General features: G+C 44.3%; 1 protein-coding gene across 16 annotated transcripts in view; it reads right to left on the minus strand.

Moving 5' to 3' along the window:
- PTK2 (protein tyrosine kinase 2) overlaps positions 1–22,990 on the minus strand; it is a 266,181-nt gene that overhangs the window by 70,969 nt on the left and 172,222 nt on the right. For 7 of the 16 annotated variants that reach the window (XM_038555624.1, XM_038555613.1, XM_038555612.1 and 4 more), the window contains 5 exons: positions 22,329–22,381; positions 21,702–21,740; positions 3,913–3,969; positions 2,460–2,480; positions 1,268–1,365 (listed from right to left, as the gene is read on the minus strand). In XM_038555624.1, the coding sequence (XP_038411552.1) occupies positions 1,268–1,365; positions 2,460–2,480; positions 3,913–3,969; positions 21,702–21,740; positions 22,329–22,381 (268 nt within the window). Of the gene's footprint in view, positions 1–1,267; positions 1,366–2,459; positions 2,481–3,912; positions 3,970–10,021; positions 10,040–21,701; positions 21,741–22,328; positions 22,382–22,990 lie in introns of all 16 variants that reach the window. The other 9 variants (XM_038555617.1, XM_038555614.1, XM_038555621.1 and 6 more) reach the window with 5 other exon arrangements.

The following is a 22,990-nucleotide window of genomic DNA, read 5'->3' on the forward strand; positions in this document are numbered from 1 at the left end:
ACCGAAGGCGGGTGCTCAACCACTGAGCCACGTAGGCATCCCAATATAAATAAAATCTTAAAAAAAAAAAAAAAAGTTGGACATTTAGCCAACTGAGCCACCCAGGTGCCTCTGTACTATTATTTTAAAATGTTTTAAAATTACTGATCTAATAAAAATAGATACAATAACCAGTGTTGGTAGGGATGCAGAGAAATGGGCACTCTTTATACACTGCTGCTAGGAATAGAAATGTCACAGCTTCTTTGGAGACAGTTCAGCAGTCAGTCAAAGAGCAGTTACCATGTGGCCCAGCAATTCCACTCCCAGATATCTACTCAAGAGAACTGGAAACTATTCACACACAAACCTGTACAAGAGTGTTCACAGAGGTATTATTTGTAACAGCTAAGACATGGTAACAACCCAAATGACCATCAACTGAAAAACAGACAAAAAGTGGTCTATCCATACAATCGAATGTTATTTAGCAATGAAAAGAAATGAAGCCCTGATACACACTACAACATGGATGACTCCTGAAAACATGTTAACTGAAAGTCCATCACAAAAGGCCATATATCATATGAGCCCATTTACATGAAACATCCAGAACAGGCTAATCTACAGAAGCAGAAAGCAGACGAGTGGCTGCCAGGAGCTGGAGGTAAGGTGGAATGGGAGTGAATGCTAAGGGATGTGGGGGCTTCTTTCTTCTTCTTTCTTTCTTCTTTCTGGGGCAAAGAAAATGTGCTAGGGTGGATTGTGGTGGTGGATATACAACTCTATCAATATATTAAAAAACTACTCAATTGTACATTTTAAAAAAGTAAATTTTATGGTATGTGATTTATACCTCAATAAAACTATTATTAAAGAAATAATTAAAAAAAATTTTTTTAATTTTAAAAATTTGTTGATCCCTTTTGGAGGACAGTGTGGGGTAAATTAATGTTCTTCCCTTGAGAACATTAACTTGGGAATACTGGCCAGCTGGGAATACTGGCCAGCTGCTGTCAATGCTGGTCATCTATCTGTCAACTCCGTGCAATGGACAATCATTGTGGAATCTACTGAGGAGAGAGGCTGCAAGAAGAGTAAAATCAATGGGCCGACCCAGCCCTCTGAGAGCTAAGTGTGCCATTTTCCTGTTTCTGAATATACCAAGTAGGTTGATATGTATGACGAGCTTTGTAAAAGACATGTGCAAAGAACCGAGGACTCATGAAGACAAACAAGAGGCAAGGGTCAAAGGAATGCCAAATCCTGGTCACCATGGAGGACTTACTGGGCTCATATAGACGCCTTGATGGACATCTCCAAACTGGCCTTCCCCGATGCAGCGTCCAAGCTCGATTCTTTCTCTCTGAATCTCATAATCCCTGGCTGCAAAACAGGATATATGTAAGTACAACATTCCAAATGTAGAAACGACACTTGACACATTTCGTTTCATTATCATCCATGAGTACCAATTGCACTGGTGGCACATCATTCTATGAAAATGCTTTACATAGAGTGGAATTCTCTTAAACACTGTTTTAAAAGGAATTACATAAACTGTTACAGCATCACATGAACTACCAAAACCATGTGAGTTCTATTAAAGGTAGATTTTTTTCACATTTTTTTAATGTTGATTTAGTTTATATCTGTCTGATAGTTTTCTAGATAGTTTCTCCAAGTAGTAAATTATATGCTTAGGTAATCAGTGCTATTAGTTTAGGTATTAATATATGAAAGGCTAAAAATCACAGTTATTTAAAGCAATTATTTAATGAATAACTGAAGTTTGAAAATCGGGAGGCAACAGAAAAACTGTCATGAGAAACTTTACGTTTTAAAAGTTTAAGAGTTTTCCACTTTCTGACGATCCTATCTATATTATTCATGGAGCTAAAAGAGTTTAAAGAGGTCACTTCTAAAAACTAATTTCAAAATCAGGTGACTTGGAATCAAGGTTGAACATATCACATTATAAATTACGAATATTTTATATTTTTCAGAGCATTTGCCTCAAATTAATATATTAAGTCATTGTGATTTTACACAAAACCAATTATTTAGTAGGCTGTTGAGGCACATGGAAATAAGATACCCACTAGAAACCTTGTCAATTGGTTCTAATCCAATTAACTGCTTAGTATTTTGATTCTCTCCAGCAGGGAAGCCTGTCTGCACAACCCACACTGTGTGCATTCCATTAGTGTAGCTGCCAATGGAATAAAACCATAGCCAAATATTTAAAAACTCACCCCCTGGCTTATCAAATTATAAACTGCACAGAAAACCCAACCCAATTTTAGATAGTTCTTTTCCTCTTTAAAATCACTTTAGCTAGTAGTTCCATTGGTTTAACAGCATGAATAAACCAATGGAAAGTAGTTTAAAGATAAAGTTACTGAAAACTGAAACATCCCACATCATTCCATAGGTTGCAATTGCAAGCAAATGCAGTTATTTTAAAGGAATCCTGTTACCTTCATCTATTCCATAGCTTTCTGTATTGCAATTAAGGGAGAAAAAAATTGAAGACCTTGCTTAGAAATAACTAATAGCAATTAGGTTAACAACAACAAATTCCGAGAATACATTTCAACATTTACTTTGCTACATATTTTAACCACAAACATCAGTTTAAAAAAAAAAAAAAAAAAAGAGGACTAGACACAAGCAAACTCTGAATCTCCTCAAATTAACTCGATGTGATGTCAACAATGATTATTAATCTCCATTTCGTAAATTCTTGCATGAGAACTCATTTTTGTGGGGTCTGGACCTTACTACTCAACACTGAATGAAAGTACACAAATACAAATTTGGATTCTCTGTAGGAATGTGTAAGGGACTCAAAGGCTAACCTAAATTTAAACATCTTTCCATGTTGCTACTGCAAGTCAAAATGCATGTTTCAGCTCTTCCTTCTGTTTTGAACCACTCTAATACAAGAGCTCTTATAAGGGGATTCAGAGTGCACCTGGGATGATGCAGGCCTGATGTTGGTAATGCCTCTTCAACATGTACCATTAATCCAAATGAGAGCATCTTTTAAAATAGCATCTTTTAAAATTCAAACAGGGTAAATAAAGTCCCTGAAACATTTATTTTACAAATATGTATGGCTCTATTGAAATCAGGACATCAGATATTAAATTATTAAGGCCTCTGGGGCTGTAAGGTAGGATCATAATTGAGCTTCTTTAAAAGATATAGTTAACTGTTTTTTTTTTAAACAAAAAAACAAAAAAAAAACGTTTTTTAAAATTAAAAAAAAATTTTTTAAGTAAATTTTATGCCACACGTGGGGACTGAACTCTCAACTCAGATCAAGAGTCACACACTCTAATGATTGAGCCAGCCAAGTGCCCCTAAAACATTTTCTTTAATGTGAGTGAAATTTCAAGTGTGTTTCCAATTCAAGATCTGGGGCTGTATCCTCCAACATGAAATCTGGCTTCCAGGTTCTCTGAAATCAAGAAGCAACACACAACAGAGAGAAGGAGAATGCTGACGGAACACAATTAACTGAAATGCAATGAAGTGAATATGAGTATTTCTTTGAAGTAATATATAGGTGTGTATATGTATTTAACTTTAAACAAAAAAATCATCTACAGAGAGGATATTCTGTAATCAATAACCATTGTATCATCCTAGAGCCAGGACACAAGATTACGGAAAACCTGTAACTAAGCAGAACTTACTATAGATACTTGAACTTTTAGGCTTCTGACCTGAGACTAGCCGAATGCTTCTGACCTGAGACTAGCCGAATACAAAATAGGATTCTAAAGGTTGAAGAGAATATTTCTGTCATGCACTCAGTGAGCTATTAAAGAGAGTTCTAAGAAAACAATAACTAAAATTTAAATGTGAGATATTGAAAAGTTAAATACTGTCAAATCTGAAGAATAAAACCAGAAGCCTACTTACTTGACGGCATGGTGTAGGTATCTTCTTCATCTATAATCTCAGCATAATCATCTGTTTCTGTAGGAAAGGAAGCAGATATGTTGGAAAAGGTTAAATATTTGACCTCCTGGCCTTTAATATAATTAGAAAAGGCAAAATGATCTGCCTAAATCTCCTACTATGCCGACATATTCTTAAAACACTATTACTCAATTTTTGCTCACACATGAGTCATTTATGGAAATAAAGTGACATCATGGTGCAGTCTGTTATAACACACAGACTTGTTTCTCAGGGAGCAAAGAGCTGGCACAGAAAGCCCTTGTGCAGAACGGAAAGACAGGGAGCAACTATGTACCAACTGCAAAACTCTCCCTCAACTACACCAAATACGTGTTTAAGGCCACACTGCCGTCCCCCAGGAGCTCTCCAAACGAGACTGGTATCTCAAAAACCGAGAATCTGACATTATTCATAAGTAGACTCTACAGCAGAATCTGAACGCTGGCCTCTTGGAAAACAAAAGTGATAGTCTGACTGCTGAGGCGATTAACTGAGTAACATGTTTCATTTGTTCCGGGTGGAAGGAACCCAGGAAGGCATCTCCTGTCACACTATGCTCAGGTAGTTGAAGCGTACAGGCTAATGTCAGAAGAGTAAAAGGTCTAGCAGAAAGAATGGAATGGGAAGAGGCGGCATAGTAAAAGGAGGCTTCTTTGAGATGATGTCAAGGAGCTGCAGTGTTTCCACTACTCCTCTCAGTAATACAGTGACTTAGAAACCCACCTCCGTATCAACGGGGAAAACTCATCTGAAGGAAACAGCCCTCACTTGGACAACAATTATGCTGACTTAAGCCTTGCCCATTTTCCTCTTTCTGTAAAGAGGAAAAGCTTTAGCTGCTCCAGCCTGAGGATGTATGTAAGCTGCTGGGCCAGGGAAGGAGGGGCAGCACTTCCTGAATTATCTTTGAGGAGAGCTCTTCAAAGAGAAAATCTGACCAAGCATCTACCTTTAACCCCAGAGAAACTAAAAACTAAGTGTTCTTTCCTTTGTGCTGCCATGACTACTTCATTCAGATATCAAAATTATAGAAAAGAGAGAATACACACAGTCTACGTTCTTTAGGAGATCAATCATTCCACATATTGCTATGGTAATGACTGAGATCAGACCTCACAGTTCCTGGAAGAATTCAGTTCTTAATTAAAAGTGATTAAAGTAAAAAAAAAAAAAATTCAGCTAGCAGAGTGCAACATCAATAAATCAATTCTCCTTAAAGCATTTAGTAAATGTAAACTATTCCTAAATCCTACTGAGAGGTGGATAATCTGTATGGTTCTTACATGTTACCAGTAACACTACTTACAGGATTAAAAAACCTTTACATTCTTTTCTTTCTTTACTGCTCCCTCTTACCCTGTTCTCAGTGCGCTGGCATGTCCTCGGCCTGCAGCTTTGTTTTTGTGTAGGCTGGCTTAATGAAGGACAGTGGGAGATGATATTTGGGGACAGAAGGGAGCTTCTAAGGCACTTTAAGAAAAAGGACCACGCAGGGGAGGAATCTACACGAGTAGCTGAGACAAGAGAAGCAACACGTCACACACATGGCATCTGGGGATTGTTTTCCCTCTTTGTTCTGTGATTTGTGCCCTTCCCTCAGGAAGCTAACTAAGGCAGAATTTCCACCAACGACAGGCTCTACCCTCACTGCTTTCTTTCCTACAAAGCACACACCTGTAGAGGCCGAACACAGTAGGTGGCCCCAGGGGTAGCAGGATCTGGGCGGTGACAGGTGCCAGACCCCAGACTCTGCTTCCCTTGCTGCCCCATTACCAGAAGTGTTTCAGGGATCCTTGCACCTGGCCCTTTGCTCTACTAAGGAGACACCACAGATCCATCAACCCCCCTGGCATGATTCCTTTCGTGGCTGGGGGGTCACTGCCTGCCTGACAGAGAAGGGCACAAAGCTGCCAACGATATCAGAGTAGGCCTCTCACCCAGGACTTACCCCATGGTAGAGCTCATGCTGGCCCAGCCAATTCTGGTGTCAGCTGAAGCGTCATCCAGCCAGAGACCTGCCTCAAACTAACCTGCCCCTGACCCTCCTCACTCTTAGTTATGCTGCCCGGCTTACTTTCCTCAGTGCCATCACTACCAACCAGCTGGCAGTCCTCTTGTTCCTTGTCAACTGTCTGCCCGCTCCACACAGAGAGACCAGGGGAGCAGAGCCCTCGTGCATCTTACCACTCATCTCAGCACCCAACATGGTGCCTGGCACACAGAAGGGGTGAGGCACGTACTTGCTGAAGAGAGGACGACTTCACTGCGACCACACAGTGAGCAGACTAAAGCTGAGGCAAAGAAGTATGTGGTCCATGCAGGGTCCTGCAGACCATACGGGGTGGAGCTGCAGCGCCCAGGACGGGCACATACCCTGCTCCACCCCGCGAGGTCATCTCACCTGTCTGCTGTAGCTGTGCCCTCGTGTGTAAAATGGGAACACATCCACCTTGCAGGGTTGTTATGAGGATTACAGGAGATACATACAAAGTCGAGGTGTGGACCTGTGCATGATATATCCGTGTGGTTTTGCTTCTTCTGAGTGCTCTCAGGGAAGAATCTGGCAGCAGAGGGGTTCCTGACTGCTGAGACTCTCAGTTGGCCCTCCTGGTTTGACTGCAATGGCTTCTGAGACTGTCTCTTTTTAGAACAGCCTCACTAGAAATACTAACCTCTGAAAATATTCTGAAGCCATAAAAATTAAATGGCTGATATACATCAGGCTAGCATACAAAATTGATTTGGGAAAAATCAAGTTGCAGATACCTTAATTAATTGACACAATCACAAAAGAGCCTGTAATTCCTTCCTCTCTTTGGATTGGAAAGCTATCTGGGAATCACTCAGGCTGACACCAAGGTGTAGATATGTGTACTGAGCTGTACCATGACTAGAGACTTTTCGCTGCAGTGAACGGTACTAGTGGCCTCTGAGCTGGTTCCTAAGGAACAGAGTCACTGCTGTTGAAGGCACACAGACCTATAGAAGTTTCATCGTAATCTCTACATAGGAGCTTTCAGGTTGTAATACGTGGCATATTTCCCCAAGAATGCTTGATATTGACTTGGTTCTATTTTCCTTACCCGGTTTTTAGCATTACAGGATATGATACTGATACAAGAGGCATTTTTACACACTTAAGGGCCCCTGAAAAATTGGAGCCTGACTTGAACTTGCCAGGTCTCCCCAAACAATGATACAAGGAAAACAAACATAAAGAAAGGAAACAAGTTGAAGATCTGAGCACCAATAAGGAAAGCCAGATCTGCCTACTGACGATGATGGCAGCATTCCTGAGCTCACCACACTGCAGACGCTATTAGAAACTGTTAACGCTGATCCAGGGAGTGGGTACTGCTAGCATCGTCCCACTTCACAGACAGGAGGCTGGGGCTCCCAGGGCACAAGTCAGTTCCTCAAGGTCCCAAAGCCAATCGGTGGCAGGCTGCTACTCACAGCAGTGCTCAGGCACAGAGCCTGGGCTGTGCTGTCCCGGGCCTCATCCTTTATTATCTTCCACAACGTTTATAGGGAATTTTATATATCTTTTAAAGTTTTTAAAGTAATCTCTACACCTAATGTGGAACTTGAACTCCAACCCCCAGATCAAGAGTTGCACGCTCCACCAAAAAGCCCCTGGGGACTTTTGTGAGACCATGTACCCTATGCTATGAAACTATGGAATATTCCTCTAGGATATTTGGGGGATCTCCCCACCTTCCAACATGAGCACAGTTTGGCTCCAGGAATGTTCAAAGGATGGGGACCTGTGTATTTGGGAGACTATTTCCATGAATTAAATATTTCAAAACAAACATTTTTAAAAATGGAGACTCCTAAAACCTTGTACAACATAATAATTTGAAAGGCTGGGTATCACAATATGTAGTAAAATAAAAATGAGAGGAAGACACATAAAGAGGACAGTGACAGCTCAGAACTTAGGGGAGAAAAGAATGAAGTTCTCCTCTTAGAGCAAGGTGAACAGGTGGAGTCAAGCTGCTACTGAAAACAAGGACACGGCTGCACAGCGTCCAAGCCTCATGCTCTGTCACGCAGTCTGACGCCTTTGGAGCCCGAGGCGTACATGTCGGTGCAACAGCACAAGAGCCTTCAGGGTCACAAATTTGTCCAGTGCAGACCATGTGCTCACCGTCCATGGGAGAGGGGGTAGACAGGGTGCTTCAGGGGCACCTCCTCCAACCGCCTGGCGGAAAACGGTCTCCTTTCCCCTTGTGGTGCTTGGGCCATGGCTTGGACACTTGTAATTCTGAAAACTCGTTCCCCTGGCCGCCGCCCCTTGCTGCTCTCGGGAAGTCAGAACGGGACACCAATCCCACAGAGTCACATCTCTGTGGACAAGACAACTCGGGCAATTCAGCGGGGCTGGCCCATGGCCCGGCTTCCTGTTCCACCTGCATGATGGACAGGGGCTGCTAGCACAGAGCCCCGGAAAGCAGGGAAGAGTTCTCTCCTGGAAGCCGGGAAGGGCTCCTCTGTGCTCTTTTGTATCCACGGCTCTATGACCCAGCCCAGGGTCGGCTGCTCTCCCCTGTCCCAGGGTAGACAGCGTGTCTCTTAGACTCCGCTGGTCAGTGTCTGCTGCAACTGTCCAACCCTGCTGCTGCGGGCCAGCAGGTAGGCAGCCCTCTACCACAATGGCTGTGGCTGTGCTGCAATAAAGTCTTACCTGTGGACCCTGTAATGTGAATTTCATGCAGTTCTGATGCCACAAATACTATTTTTTTTTTTATTTTTCCCCAATCATTAGAAAGAGTAATAATAATCCTGTGCTCCAGGGGCAATTGGAAAGAGGCAGGCTGTATTTTGCCCATGGGCCTCAGTGTGTGGCCTCCTGACCTAGACCAAGTGACTAAAGCCCTGAAGTCCATCTTACTCATCTGTAAAATGGGAGCAGAAATACTTGCCCCAACTGATTGCCAGAACTGGGAAAGTCAAATGTGAGGAAAATGATTTTATCACATAGAATGTGGGAATAAGCTCATGTTTATAAACACTTGTTCCAATTCTCATGCTTTTACAGTAATCCTCACAACAACCGCTGAGGCCTTTTACGGATGAAGACACATGAGATGAAGCAATTTCAACCAGGCTGCTGGTGACATGATGGGGCAGTAGGGGAGCATGAGGCTGGAGCGTCCACCCTGTGCTCCTTAGGCCCCCCTTGGGCTCTGCAGAGAGGACAATGCTGGAGTCACACACCAAGCGCCTGTGCACAGGGGGCTCCGCGCCAGCAGTGACTGCTAACTAACTGTAAGTACCAAGGACTGGATCTGCATGCTGTCAGTCCCTGGAACAGACATGCTTTCTCAAAGTCGTGTTTAGTTAAGATCCTTCACTACTCGAGTTATCAGTCCTACCACGAAGATGACACAGCTGAAACCTTCAGTAAAAGCACTCTCTCATGTGATCATGAGGAAAAATGCTATTCCCTGTAATTTGAGTTTAGTGTAAAGAGTATGAAGTTCCATGCAGGCAGCACATGAAGCAGGGAACATAAAACACAATACCTGACTTTCAAATTTCTAGTTTTTTAAGTACTACCCTCGACTGCTTGAAGAACAGTCATTATCACTGTTGCTGATATTTCTCTAGTTTGTATGATTCTTAAAAATCACTTTTCATTCCTTCCTTTCTGTTATCTACTCTCAAGCTAAGAATTATGATATATATATACATGTATGTATGTGTATGTATATATACACAGTCCTTGGGAAATGCTCTATGGACTTCTATTATTTAAAGCTTTCAAGTGCGACTAATCTTATTGACTAGTACTGTTTTTGACAATTGTTCTAAATCTAAAGTGTTAATACTGAAATCCAGAAAATTCACTATGTGTATACACAACTCAAATTTACCACTGAGACATGACAGAGAAACTGGCAAAGCCCTAAACAATTTTTAAGAGATCATTTGTTCACATCATTATTTTTTCATACGTGCTTTTCTGGATCAAAACCACATTTTGCCTCTCATTAAATACTAAACCATTTTTACGGTTAAATAACTCTATTAGTAACACAAACGTGAAAATAAATATTACCGTCCCCACTAATTTCATCTGCAGATCCAGGTGGCATGCAAAGAAAGGGAGGGTGGGGGAGGAAGGAGGGCAGGGAGGGGAGAGAAGGAGACACACTATTAAAAAGACAAGTAAGTCAAAGCACAAGGAAAACAAAAAAATCACCCCCCAGGTCTAATTCAAAAGAGGAAAGAGCAACTGCAGTAGTGAGTGTGTTTACTCGGTGTAAGGGCATTATGCTGAGTTTCCAGCTATCCACACGTCATACAAAGTTCCACAGAAGTTCTGTAAAGCTGGTTTCTACCATACTGAGCAAAATTAATCTGATAGGCTCTTGCAGTTAAATGCTAGAAATAGCCTTTATCCTCTCCAAGGGAAGCGTCCTGTCAGATAAAAATGAAGATAACCAGTCATTAATGTGTCTGGTGAAGGCCAGCCTCCCCCAGTGAGCCATGGGGTCCAATTACATGGAGCCACAGGCCAGGCCCAGCACACAAGCTGTACAAGTCAAGCTTCCACTTAAATTTATGCAGTGTTTGGAGAAATTCCTATTCTGATGATACAAATAATCTCCACTTTCCAGAAAATGATCCAAGTGGCCTGGCTGCCTCTGCTCTGAGGCATCCCTGAGTATCTGCCAGCAAAGCATGAAAAGCAGCCTGGGGCTCACTCTGACCATTCTCTGTTCAGCTGCATGCCACTTTAGGAAACCCGCAGTGGAAAACGAGGTACCTGCTGGCCCCTGAGGTAGAACATGAAGACCCCATAAATGAAACCAGGAAGCCACGCCTTGCCCTGTCATGCATTTAAAAACCAGCCAACAGGCAAGTCTTCTCTTGGAGAGCAGCCCAAAGACGGTCAACATGAACCGTCGCCCCGGTATGGCTGCTGAGCAGCAGACAGCACATACGCTGACACCCAATTAAGGCACACTCTGCTCAGGACAGTCTACAAGCGTCCCGTTAGGCCCGCTGCCAGGGCGCGGCGGTTAGTGAGAGCTGGCGCGAGCGAGTGCAGTACCCGTAGGAGAAGGCTCATGGGAACAGAAGACCAAAGGGAGAAAGCGCCTAGCTTTCTTAACTTTATGTTGGCAGGGACTGACTCCTTTATAAAGAGGCAAGAGGAAGAAAGAGAAAAATAGAGACACATTATTTCATACAAAAATACAAAAGAAAACTTATGTTACATTTTAAGGCAGATGTATAAAAGCAAATACAAAATTGCGATGCTTTTACTTGACTATTGGCACACTTTATCTCTTACTATGATTGACTTTAGTTTTAAAAATCATATTAATATTTTAAAATACAAGTTCCTCTTTTAGCAAAGATTAGCACTAGGTATTGAAACTTGCAGCCAGACACATGAGTTTCCCAGCTCTGCAGAGCCAGCCAAGTGCAGGTGTCACATATTTTTACAAATAACAAAACTAAAACAAAACAAAACAAGACAATAAACAAAGACCAGCAAATAATTCGAGGATCCTGTGAACATTCAGCCATAAAGAAAAATTGCCAGAACCTAGCAGATCCCGATTTGCGAAAGAGTCTTACGAGCACTTTTTCCCAAATCATCAGCAAAGACACAGACTCTCAGACCTTAAGTGTATACCCTATATAAATGACCTAAACATAAAAACTGTGATGGGGATGTCTGAACACACAGGCCGCAGAGCCCCCTACTCACTAGGGTCATCTGCTCACTCACTGCCTCGCTCACGTACTGTAGACTCCTGTGACGGCCAGTCCCCTCTGCCCTGGACACGAGCTGCATCCTCGCCCGCCAGGAGCACGCCACACAGCAGCCCCAAGAAGCAACAATTATGGTGTGGTACGGGGAACAGTGGGCATCTGTCAAGGTGAGGTCAGCACAGGGCATATACGGCTCTTGAAGATGCAGTGGTGAGAACATGTGACACAGAAGACGCAGGAGACGTGCAACACTCAACTGCATTTCCCGGGGGTCCCGTCAAGAAAGGCCAGTACTTCAGGTGAGACCCAGGGAGAGCGGGGCCCGGATCCACCGAAGGCAGAGACTTACAGATGGTATCAACGTGTCAGGAACAGAAGCGAGAGGAACGGAAACATACCACGTGGCGATATTTCAGATGCTGGGCCAGGACCCCAGCCCCATTACTGAGGGTTGCATCTCCCCCCATCAGCTGCCCGTGGTTGTCGGGGAAGAACGGGGGCCTGGTGCGAAGCCTGAATGCACTGTCAGGCCGGATGGAGCCCGGGCCTGGGGCCGAGGAGGAGGGCAGGGATGAGGACAGGGACATGCCCGGGTGAGACAGGAACATGGACTGTGGGGAAGGTGACAGCATTCCGTCAGGAGTACATTTTCTCATTTCCGTAATTATGTTATGAGCATGTAAGATGACGTCTTTGGTCTCAGAAAATACACACTGGAGCATTTCTAAGTAAAGGGACCCGCCATGCCCGCAAGTGCTTTCAAATGGCTCAAGGGGGAAAAAAATAAACGAAGGTAAGTGGGCCAGAATATAAACATAGTGAATTTGATAAAGAATATGAGAGACTTCATTTTACTGCTCTTAAACTCATCTTCTATGTGTGGAATTACAGAGACATAACAAATACAAAGAACAGGTATTTGAATTGAGATGCTGGCTTCACCACTCATTCCTTGACCTTGGAAAAGTTAACTGCTCTTGTTTGTGTTTTATTTATAAAATGAGGCAGCAACAGAGGCTTCCTTGAGTAGAGCCGTGGAGAAGGCCCCAAGGGATTCCCCAGGCACCTGGCCCGGGGCAGCCACTGCCTAAGTGCTAGCTGGTCCCATTATTCTATTTATTTTCTTTCTAAACAGAGCTGAGTACTCTTTATATTGACTTAAAAAGCAAATAGTTTCAAAAAATTTTAACTTTTCTTCAGTAATACCAAGGTTACCCTACATCATTAAAAATGCTGTTAGGACTCTTCTTCTATTTATATAGGTAATTATTTTATTCAAGACGATGACTCTACATTTGTTGAACACCTACCGTGAGCAGGACACACTGTATACAGATGCTGTGTTTACAGCAAAAAAGTCCCCCGACTCCTACCTTATTCAGTTTATAAGTTCTAGTATGGGGGGAAAACAAACAAAATGGTAAATTACCTGGTGTGTCAATACTAAGAGCTATAGAGAAAACCAGAGCAGAGGTGGGCATGGAGTATTTATTTTCTAGTGTGGCTGCAACTTTAAATATGGAAGGAGTTGCTTGTAAAACGCCTTGAGGGGCAGAGGGAGAGGGCGGTGCAAACATTGGGGCAGAAGCAGCAGCAGCTGAGCACTACCTCTGCAGAAGTGAGCCTGGGCCACACGCCAAGGAGCAGGGAGGTCAGGCAGGACGATGCAAGAGTTGGTGTGCGTGCGTGCGCACCTGCGCACGTGTGTGTGTGTGTGTGTGTGTGTGTGTGATGATACACACCTGGGAGCCCATGTCAGGGCTCTGGCTGTCACTGTGAATGATGTGGGGTGGACACAGGTGAAAAAGGAAGAAGTGAGAGGACTGGCCTTAGCCTTTAAAGGTTTCCTGGGGTGCTGTCACAGGGTGTAAGGAGAACTGACAGGTTACTGCAAGAAACCAGGCACAGAGTATGTGCGTCTGAACAAGGGCAGGTGCGTGTAAAGCTTGGACTGAATAGACTCAGAGGATGGAGCCCCTTAGGATGTGCCAATCAACTGAATGTAGAGGAAGAAGCAGCACAGCACCAGAACAACCCCAAAGCCTCTAGTCTGATCAGCGAGAAGGAAGGAACCACCACTTAATAAGAGGAGAGACTGAGGAGTGTGTGCATGGTTGGGGAGACCAGGAGTTCACTTTCGAGCATGGTTAAGCATGAGATTCTCATGAGACCTCAGAGTGGACCTGCTGAAGAGGTAGTTGGCTGCAAGAGTCCAGTTCAGGGAAGCTTCTGGGATTAAGACGACAATTTGGGAGTCGCCAGCATAATTAAGGCATGAAACACAGTAAGATCCCCAAGGAGGCAACTGGCGGCAGGGAAGAGGCCCGAAGACTGAAAGCTGGGGTCATCCCACGTGGAGACTGGGGTTGTAGCAGCAAGGAAGGCAAAAAGCCAGGGAAGCGCAATCTTCAGAAGCAGGATGATGGGGCCACAACGCCTTCTATGCCGAGTTCCGTTCTCAGGCCAACAAGAAGAGGGCCAGAGCCCCACCGGCAGGGGCCAGCAGTTGGAAGAATCCTCTAGCACGAACATGGAGATCATCCGGGACTTGGAGGGCGCCGGGGGGTGGCCGTGAGCCGGGAATGCAGCACAGTCTTGTTCTGAGGGAGGACAGTTTGGAAGGCGTAACAAGAAGCAACGGATATTGGGTTCACCTCCAGTCCAGGTGTGGTGACGGCTCAGAGGGGAAGCCATGGCTGTGGCTACGAGGGTGGCAGGGGCCACCGCTGGGGAGGGGAGGCCACCAGGGGCTCAGGAGAAGATGCAGGTGAAGGCGGGAGAGAACACACAGGGCTGCTCAAGGAGTTGGCACACCCGGGGTCAGTGTGAGGGGATCAGCGCTTTCCCGCTCATCTTTAGCTGCACAAGTGAAACAACAGTCCCTGTGACCATGCCTCTCAGGCCTACCTCTTTGCTCAGACAGTACGGGTCAGGGCCGATGATATGTGGGGGGAAACAGCCCTAGCAACCATCCAACCCGGCTCAGTCGTGGGAGCCCCCTGCCCCTGACAATGCCAAAATCCTACAAATTTGTATGGATGCTTGAAAGCACAGAGGCACAAGATCTGGTTAGCGAGGCAACTCATCATTTTAAAAACTAGAAAATACAGGGAACAAGCAGTTTTCTCATCTTCTCAGGGCAACTGAACAGCCGATCAGGAAAAGCTATCTTTATACAAGTATAAGAGCTAAATAACGGAAAGCACAGCACAAGTCACGTGTGGCCACTCTGTGGCCCCTGACATAATCCAGGCATGTGGCCGCTGAGGCTCTTGGGTGTAATGCCCACAGGAACCTCATGATGGGGGGTCACACACAACCAAATCTACTGGTCAGTCTTAGTGTCATGTAGAGACACAGCCAGATGTGGGCGGTGTATTCTTGTAAAGCAAAATCACTGCACCTGAATCTGACCAAACTTCCCTGGATCCTAATGAGCAGCTCCTAGGAAATACAGGGGCCCAGGAGGAGCTCCTTCAGCACTGATCACAGGGCTGTGCCCAGTCAGACCCAGACGGTGGGGATGCAGCGTAGGTGACACAATTTCTTCAACAGATAAAGCACTACATTGCCCCTGACTATGTGGAGGTGATTGGGGGAAGGTGGGCATATGCTCCATGCTGGAAACAGGTGCACAGGCTAAGGTAACAGATGTGTGTGGCCAGGAAAGACTGTGGAAAAGTGAATATCCTGTTTAGTTTGCTGTCGTACTCCTTGTTCTGCTTCTCAGGTGGGCTTTTTCTCACTCTGCTCCCTGCAGGGGGGCCACAGGGATGTCTCTACCTGTCTGTAGCTGAGGGCTGGTTGGCTCCGGATACTACGTTGCAATATGACCCGATATTTCAGTACCCATGAGGCTCCAGGGTATTCTTTTCAATTCCTTTAGAATCCAGAGAGGAGAGGCAGAGGGTTCAGGAGCCCAAATCTCAGCAGAGGCAAAGAGAGTTCAACTGGCAGTGGAGTACTACTGGCGGTAGAAGGAAGCCAGCACAGAGGGGTGCCTTGGCCATTCACGCACAGCGCCATCACAGCCAGTCCTGACCATACCCAGGGAGACACAACTGTGAACCTCTCCATGGCTAAAAGTCTCTCCTAACGTAAGACTGATTTTAGAACCCTATCGTGATCGTAGAAATCAGAATTTCCAGTAAGCCAGGGACTAGAACTAAGTCAATGACATCCAACCCGTACACTTCCTACACATAAAAATAATCAGCAGTGATTTGATTAAATTATGTCACTGAGCACTTAATTAACAAAAATTAACTTTGTATCTACTAGGTGCTAATACTCTAAATTAGGGCACTGAAAATTTTTCCCAAAAGCTACTGTTAAAACCAAGCTTTCAGCAATAGACAGAGACTACCCTGTAAATCACAGCACTATCAAAACTGAAGCTACCATGTAAACGAGACAAAGGAAACTCTTTCAAACTTGAGTAGAGGGCAGATTTTTGAATTTTAGCAGAAGAGTGTCAGAAAGGAGTCAGGACTATGCTGTTCTTGACAAATGGAGGAATAAACAATGCCATGCCTTCAGACTCTTCCAAACCAGTCCTCCCTTCTACATATGAAAACCACTGAGCCTCTGAACGATAGGGTGTGGTCTACAATAAAAAAAAAAAAAAAAAACCCGGGGGTTCTGGAGTCTAAGACATGAATTTTCATCAGGCTTTCTATTACTCTGTGAACCAGGCCAAGCCACCTCAACTGTGAGTCTTAATTTCCTACCTGTAAAGTGGGAACAATATGAGGAAGAGTGTCCTGAGGTTTAAATAAGACAACGCACGAAAACATGCCACACATCATCTCTGGGCCTTATTCACATATAAATACCTGCTTATGTTTAAAGGCCATGGCACAGTAACCAATGAATCACAGACCTGGTATTTCAGAAGCCATGGGAAAAAGAGGAAAAGTGAAATAATTACTATGGACTATGTACATACCACCTTGTATTTTACAGAGCTTTACAATTTACAAACTGCTTTTGCATATATAAGTGAATTGTAAAATTTATAATGAAGCAGGTGAAAAAAAACCCTTTATTTTGTTAAATATATTTTAGTTTAGAATAATTTTTAGTCACTGACCTGAAAAATGTCAAAGTAGTCAAGGAAATATTGACGATGCATGATTAACAACTAAACCAAAAGACTCTGTTACGAAGTTAAAATTTCTAAAATTGCAATAAATGCTGAAAAAATGCCATTATATAGGGCTCAGCAGAAACCATCAAACCAAACATTTCTGACAGAAAAAGGTCACTACATTGGTTTTCGTGGCAGAGGTACAAAAGAGAAAGATGTTTCACAATCTCTGATCCTATTTCATATAATCCAAATATTCAACAGGAGCCCTGCTTATAATGTGGTAGCATCATCATCACATGTGGCCCTGTACTTCTGGTCATACTAAGGTTTTATGGCTTGTTTTGTTTTAAAGATTTTATTTATTTATGAGATACACAGAGAGAGGCAGAGACACAGGCAGAGGGAGATGCAGGCAGCTCTCCTGTAGGGAGCCCAATGTGGGACTTGATCCCAGGACCCTGGGATCATGCCCTGAGCCGAAGGCAGACGCTCAAACTCGGAGCCATGCAGGCATCCCTATGGCTTGGTTATTAAAAAATGAACCAAAAAACCCTAAAACACAAAAACCAACCAAACAAAAAAAAACAGAGTTTATATCTTCAAAAGATTTAAAATTCAGTTTTATTCACTGCTCTTCCTTGGAAATATCTGTGTTCCTGAAGGATTTACACACACACACACACACACACACACACACACTCACACTCACCCCTCAAGCCCTGTCCCAGATGCAGGCCATACCCCTCCCTGCAAGCACAGGCCTCTTGGTTCTGAGTTCTAACTGAGCTCTGTAATATGCATGTTTCCTAAAAACTTATAAGGCTAAGAAAATTACTTTAGGCCCTTAGAATAATGTGCCCAGTGAAAGTGCTGTCATTCTTTAAATCTCTCAATGTTACATTTATTTTTGTAGGGAAACTTTGTCTAGATTTCAAACATAAACTTTCATATATTCAACATGTGTTATAACTGTGACCTTAATGAAAATGATCAAGTAATGACATTTACTTTGGAACAAAATACAAATGAGTGCCTCGTACCTCCCCTGAAAGTCAGGATTCTGCTTTATTTCCCATCTAGGGACCCGTCAAGAGTTGAAAATGGTCTTAAGTTATCTAGAACCTACTCTTCCTGTTGGTGAGCTTCCATGCCTTTTGCCCAAAACCTCCACAGAAAGCATCTAGAACAATTCACAGTGATGAGCTTACGGGCAATCATCCGAGAGCCCAATGACTCTCATGTCCCTGCAAGCTCTGAGTGTTCTGCCTTTCTACCTTCCGCTCCTGCTCCTGGAACTGCATTCCTAAGTCCCGGCCTGTCTCCAAACCTTGCTCAGGCATCCCTTGACTCACCTAAAAATAGTTACTAAGTACTAATGTCCCAATCAATAAGCAGACAGACAGAACATGTCTTTTCTTATTGATAGAGCATGGTCCAGGGGTCAAGATGGTTTGTAGAGACTCTCTAGAGATATTCCATGACAGGACGCCTGGGTGGCTCTGCAGTTGAGTGTCTGCCTTCAGCTCAGGGCATGATTCTAGGGTCCAGGGATCCCTGTGGGGAACCTGCTTCTCCCTCTGCCTATATCTCTGCCTCTGTCTTTCATGAGTAAATACATAAAATCTTTAAAAAAATAAAGAAGGACCCCTGGGTGGCTCAGCTGTTGGGCATATATCTGCCTTTGGCTCAGGGTGTGATCCTGGAGTCCCGGGATCAAGTCCCACCTCAGACTCTCCACAGGGAGCCTGCTTCTCCCTCTGCCTGTGTCTCTGCCTCTCTCTGTGTGTCTCTCAGGAATAAATAAAAAATATTAAAAAAAAAGAAAAAAGACTTTCCATAACAGAAAGATGCACTTTGGGCTAGAATATTCTGAGATGAGGAACAGTCCTAGAGTAGTCCAGGAAGGCTTCTAGGAGGTGGTGACATCTAAATCTGGTCTTGAAGAGCAGGTGAGAACTTTTCAGAAACAGGGCGGTCAGACAAGTTCCACTTTCTCCACCTCCAAGTCTGTTTCATCTGTACTCGGGGGAAACTCCTCTAGACTGGCACTGAAAGACAGTTTAGCCTAGCAGCAATAATGACCCAAGTTCCAGTCCTACCTCCAGCAATGTCAAATGTGACACTAACACATTTGTTTACTTTCTGAATTTCTCCCCTCTGATCTGTGAAACGCGGATGTAAGAGACCCTGTAAGGTTGTTGTAGAGACTGAACCAGATCACATCTAAGGCATGTGAAGGTTTCAACTCCGTGAAACCATTCTGACACTAAGGAGAGGCCGGTTACCTCCTCGCCGTGTGGGACCTGGGCCAAGATCCCGAGTCTTGACTGCTGTGCCTTTTGCATCTCCTGGCCTCTCTCCCTGTTCCCTGTGACTTTGGCTGCCGCTGCATTGGCCAAGCTCCTGCTCCAGGGCCTGGGGCTCTGCACTCCCCATCTGCACAGCTCCATCTCTCACTTCACTCAGTTACCTGCCCACACATTACCTGCTCAGAGATACTTTTCTTGACCACAATTTTATTTAATTACTTATTAAAGAAATCTCTACCTGCAATGTAGGGCTCCAACTTATGAACCCAAGATCAAGAGTCACACACTCCACTGACTGAGCCAGCCAGGCTGGCTTGACCCCTTGACCACAATTTTAAATAGCCTCCTCCTTACTGCTCTTGATTTACCTGCTTGGTTTTAATCCAGTGTCTCTGGTTTGTTTCCTATACAGAATGTCAACTCTGGGCCTTGTTTTCACTTTCACACCCCAGCACCCAGATCAGTGCCTGCACATAGTATTTGCTGCCAAGTGGAAAATGTAAAACTGGAATAATATTCATCTCGCAAGGCTCACTAAGGGGTTCAATGAGATGGAGCATTAACAGGAAAGCATGCACTCATGGCTGGCAAGCCACTGGACTGCAGCCTCACCCCAGGAGCTGGGAGAAAGAGAATGGGCTCACTGTGGGGGCAGCAGATAGAGTCTGCAGGGCTCAGGGCAGCTGGATCTGTCCCTCGGTGTGCCAGTATCACACCCACATGGTGTGCAGGGTTTCCACCCTGCCTGGCTAAGACAAGTTCTCAGGGTTTAGCAACAGTATTGGTTTTCTAGGTATCAATGTAACAGCTTCTGGATTAAGCGTGAGGCAGGCTCCTGGCTGGCCGGATGTTATGTTACAGTCTTTGAGAAAGATTTAAATAAACCACACCTGTTAGCCCAATTCACTGAAGTGAGTAAGTAGTAGGTGAGATGACTAAGGGTCAACATTGTTGGTGTTGCTAAATATCCCCCAAACATGGAATGCTCTCCTTTACCTGTAAATCACCGAAGTGACAGCCATGCAAGAAACAGTCATTGTAAGAATGAAAGACTTCAACACATGATGATGACAACAATGTCCCGGCCGAAGGAATAGCTCAAGCAAGCTGAGGGACAGTAAGTAAGAAGATGGGTGGAGGGGGAGAGGTCCCTGCTTCTTTCTGAGGCTGAGTGCCTGTGTGTGTGTGTGTGTGTGTGTGTGTGTGTGTGTGTATGTGGGAGTGGGGGGGCAGGCTTCTCAGGGCTGAGCTATGGAACCTAAACTTTGTAACTCAAAGTCTCTGATCAGAGAGCTGCCTATTGAAATGATATACATAGGAGGGCAATCCAATTAATTAAACATGGAGAAGGGACTGAGGGTCAGCTATATGATCACTATAGGATCCTATAGGATCGCTGGCTATAGGATCGCTAGGGAGAACAGTGACAGCAGGATGGTAAAGGATGGGTGGTAGGGAGACATAAAACCCAGATGATCAAGGATGATCAGCTGCTAAAAATTCAGGTTCAAAGCCTGAAGCAGTGAGGACACCGATTTGAAGAGAGTTACGGAAACAGGAGAAGGAGCAAGATGGGACAGGTCTCTGAGGACCTAATTTTATTTCATGTGAGCTGCAGAGTCCCGACGCACCTAACAGGGCACCTCTGTGCTCTGCTCAGTGTGAGACCTGGGCGCAGAGGGGCACTCCCCGGGGCTCACTTGTGAAGCCACCTGTGGGTCGCAGGATGGTGCCGCGGAGCTCTGCAAGTCGCACAGAGCTGGCCCCAGTCTCACCTGTCCTACACAGCACACAGCAGGCTGTCCTGGGGCGCCCCAGGCCTGCTCAGAGAGAGGATCCTTCACCACAGGGTGGCTTTTGTCTCTCCAACAAAAAGATTAGAAACCCCCTGAGGGCCTGGTTTACATCTGCCTAATCTCTCAGGCCCCAAAATCTGGCCTGAACAAGGGATGGGCCCAACAAGGCAAATGCCAAGCACTAGGTAGTGCCTCGGTGCCACCATCAGGTTAGGAGAGCCCATGGGTGGAGGGAGCACACCCTCACGATGGACTCCTATTGCAGAACACGTCAGTAACCCCGCAGCCCACCAGGCATCTAATGCCAGCCAACCGTACAAGATCGAGTACCAAAACGTCCTGCACCTGGTCAGGAAGCGGCCCCTGATTCCTTGCACAGCAGTGCTCTGACGTCCGTCACACCGCTCATCGCTAGAGCATCTTTGCCGTATAAAGTATAAAGGTGTGAACAGACACTTCTTGAGAGATGCTTGCGGGATTTGTGCACAATAAAAAATAAGCAGTCACATTTGTCTGCTGAACACTAAGAGAGAATATAGTCATCAACTAGGCAAAAGCACAAAACTAAATTTCAGGAAAAATTAACTCAAGGGAAATCAAACTATAGCAATTAGGTTTCTTCTGAGTCAGATTATCAGACACTGGAGCTATTAGGAAGCTACTGTTATAGAAAGGTACCACAGAGCCCAGAACAGACTGATGCACATGTATGCATGTGTGTATATGAATGTGCACATGCATGCATATGTGTGTGGTATGCGTTCACACGTGCACACACATGCATATCTGTGTGTACATGTAAAAGACACCAACCTTGGGGCCACAGAAGATGCTTCCCGTTCCCATTTTCCTCTATTTCCCACATTTTAAATGGGGGGAAAAAAGGCACATAGTTTTTGAAAACATACCAAGGAAAGCACACTGTACTCATGACACCAGAGAAAAAAAATAGTTACCATACTGCTTGTGCCAGTATCTTAACTGTTATCTCTTTAAAAAAGTAATATTTGAACACCACTTGATATTGTGAAAGACAAAAACCATTTAAAAACATTTTGCATTTCCTGAACTCAATACATACACAAAGTATATACTGTTAATGTTCTAAATTACAAAGATAAATTATAATGGCAAGTTCAAAAGTAAAAATGTTCACTCTAAATATGATCAACATGACATTAAAACTGAAAAATAACTTGGAATTCCATACAGTCTTGGAAGTAATCTGGTATTATACATGTCTCATCTACAAATCTGTGAGCCATATTTAAACCTATTTAATGATGTTAAAACTATGGAGCTTTGGGTAGTCAGACTGCTTGGCTTCCTAAGCTGTTCTAGAGAGAGCAATCACAAGTAAGAGCCCACTCCTTCTACAGCACTGTGAACATTTCTGCCTGGCAGCCCACTGTCCGGGGCTTTCCAGGTGGAGCCTCTCACCTGACACGGAGACCGCGTGTGTCCGCACGCCTTGCTTCTCGCTGTTGGCCAGCCTGAAACAGACATGAGCAAAGCTGTGAGCGCTGTGCTTACAAACAGGAAGTGCCTATAGTTAGGACCATGCCATTTCCCACGGAGACCACACACTTTAGAGGATGATTTTTAAAATATTAAACTTTACAACCTGAGGCACTTAAAATAATCAGACTGCTTTCCTGTATTAACAGTGGGAATGAAGACTGGCAAGTGAAGGACCTCTGAGCTGCTCTGAGAGCCACTCGTGACAGGAGCTTTGGCCCTAAAGTACCACCCACCACTCAGTGGGTATGTGGGTCAGACTGAATTTTACATTTCAATGCTATACAGCAAGGGATTGCTCTAAACATATAAGGCAGAGGGAAAAGAACCACCTGGAACTGAAACTTCCACTCTGAAACAAAATTTGAAAAACTGGAGTATAACTGATCCTTCTTAAATTTAGAGCATTTGAAAAAGCAGGCAGGACATTAATACCTATTTTTATTATTTACAGACTGAAAAAAAAAATGTAAGCCTAATGATCTGATTACTTGTTTCACTAAATAGCTCAATAAGGGTCGCCTGGGTGGCTCAGTGGTTGAGCATCTGCCTTCGGCTCAGGTAGTGATCCCAGGGTCCTGGGA

Source organism: Canis lupus, chromosome 13, assembly GCF_011100685.1.
Source record: "Canis lupus familiaris isolate Mischka breed German Shepherd chromosome 13, alternate assembly UU_Cfam_GSD_1.0, whole genome shotgun sequence".
Lineage (NCBI taxonomy): Eukaryota > Metazoa > Chordata > Mammalia > Carnivora > Canidae > Canis > Canis lupus.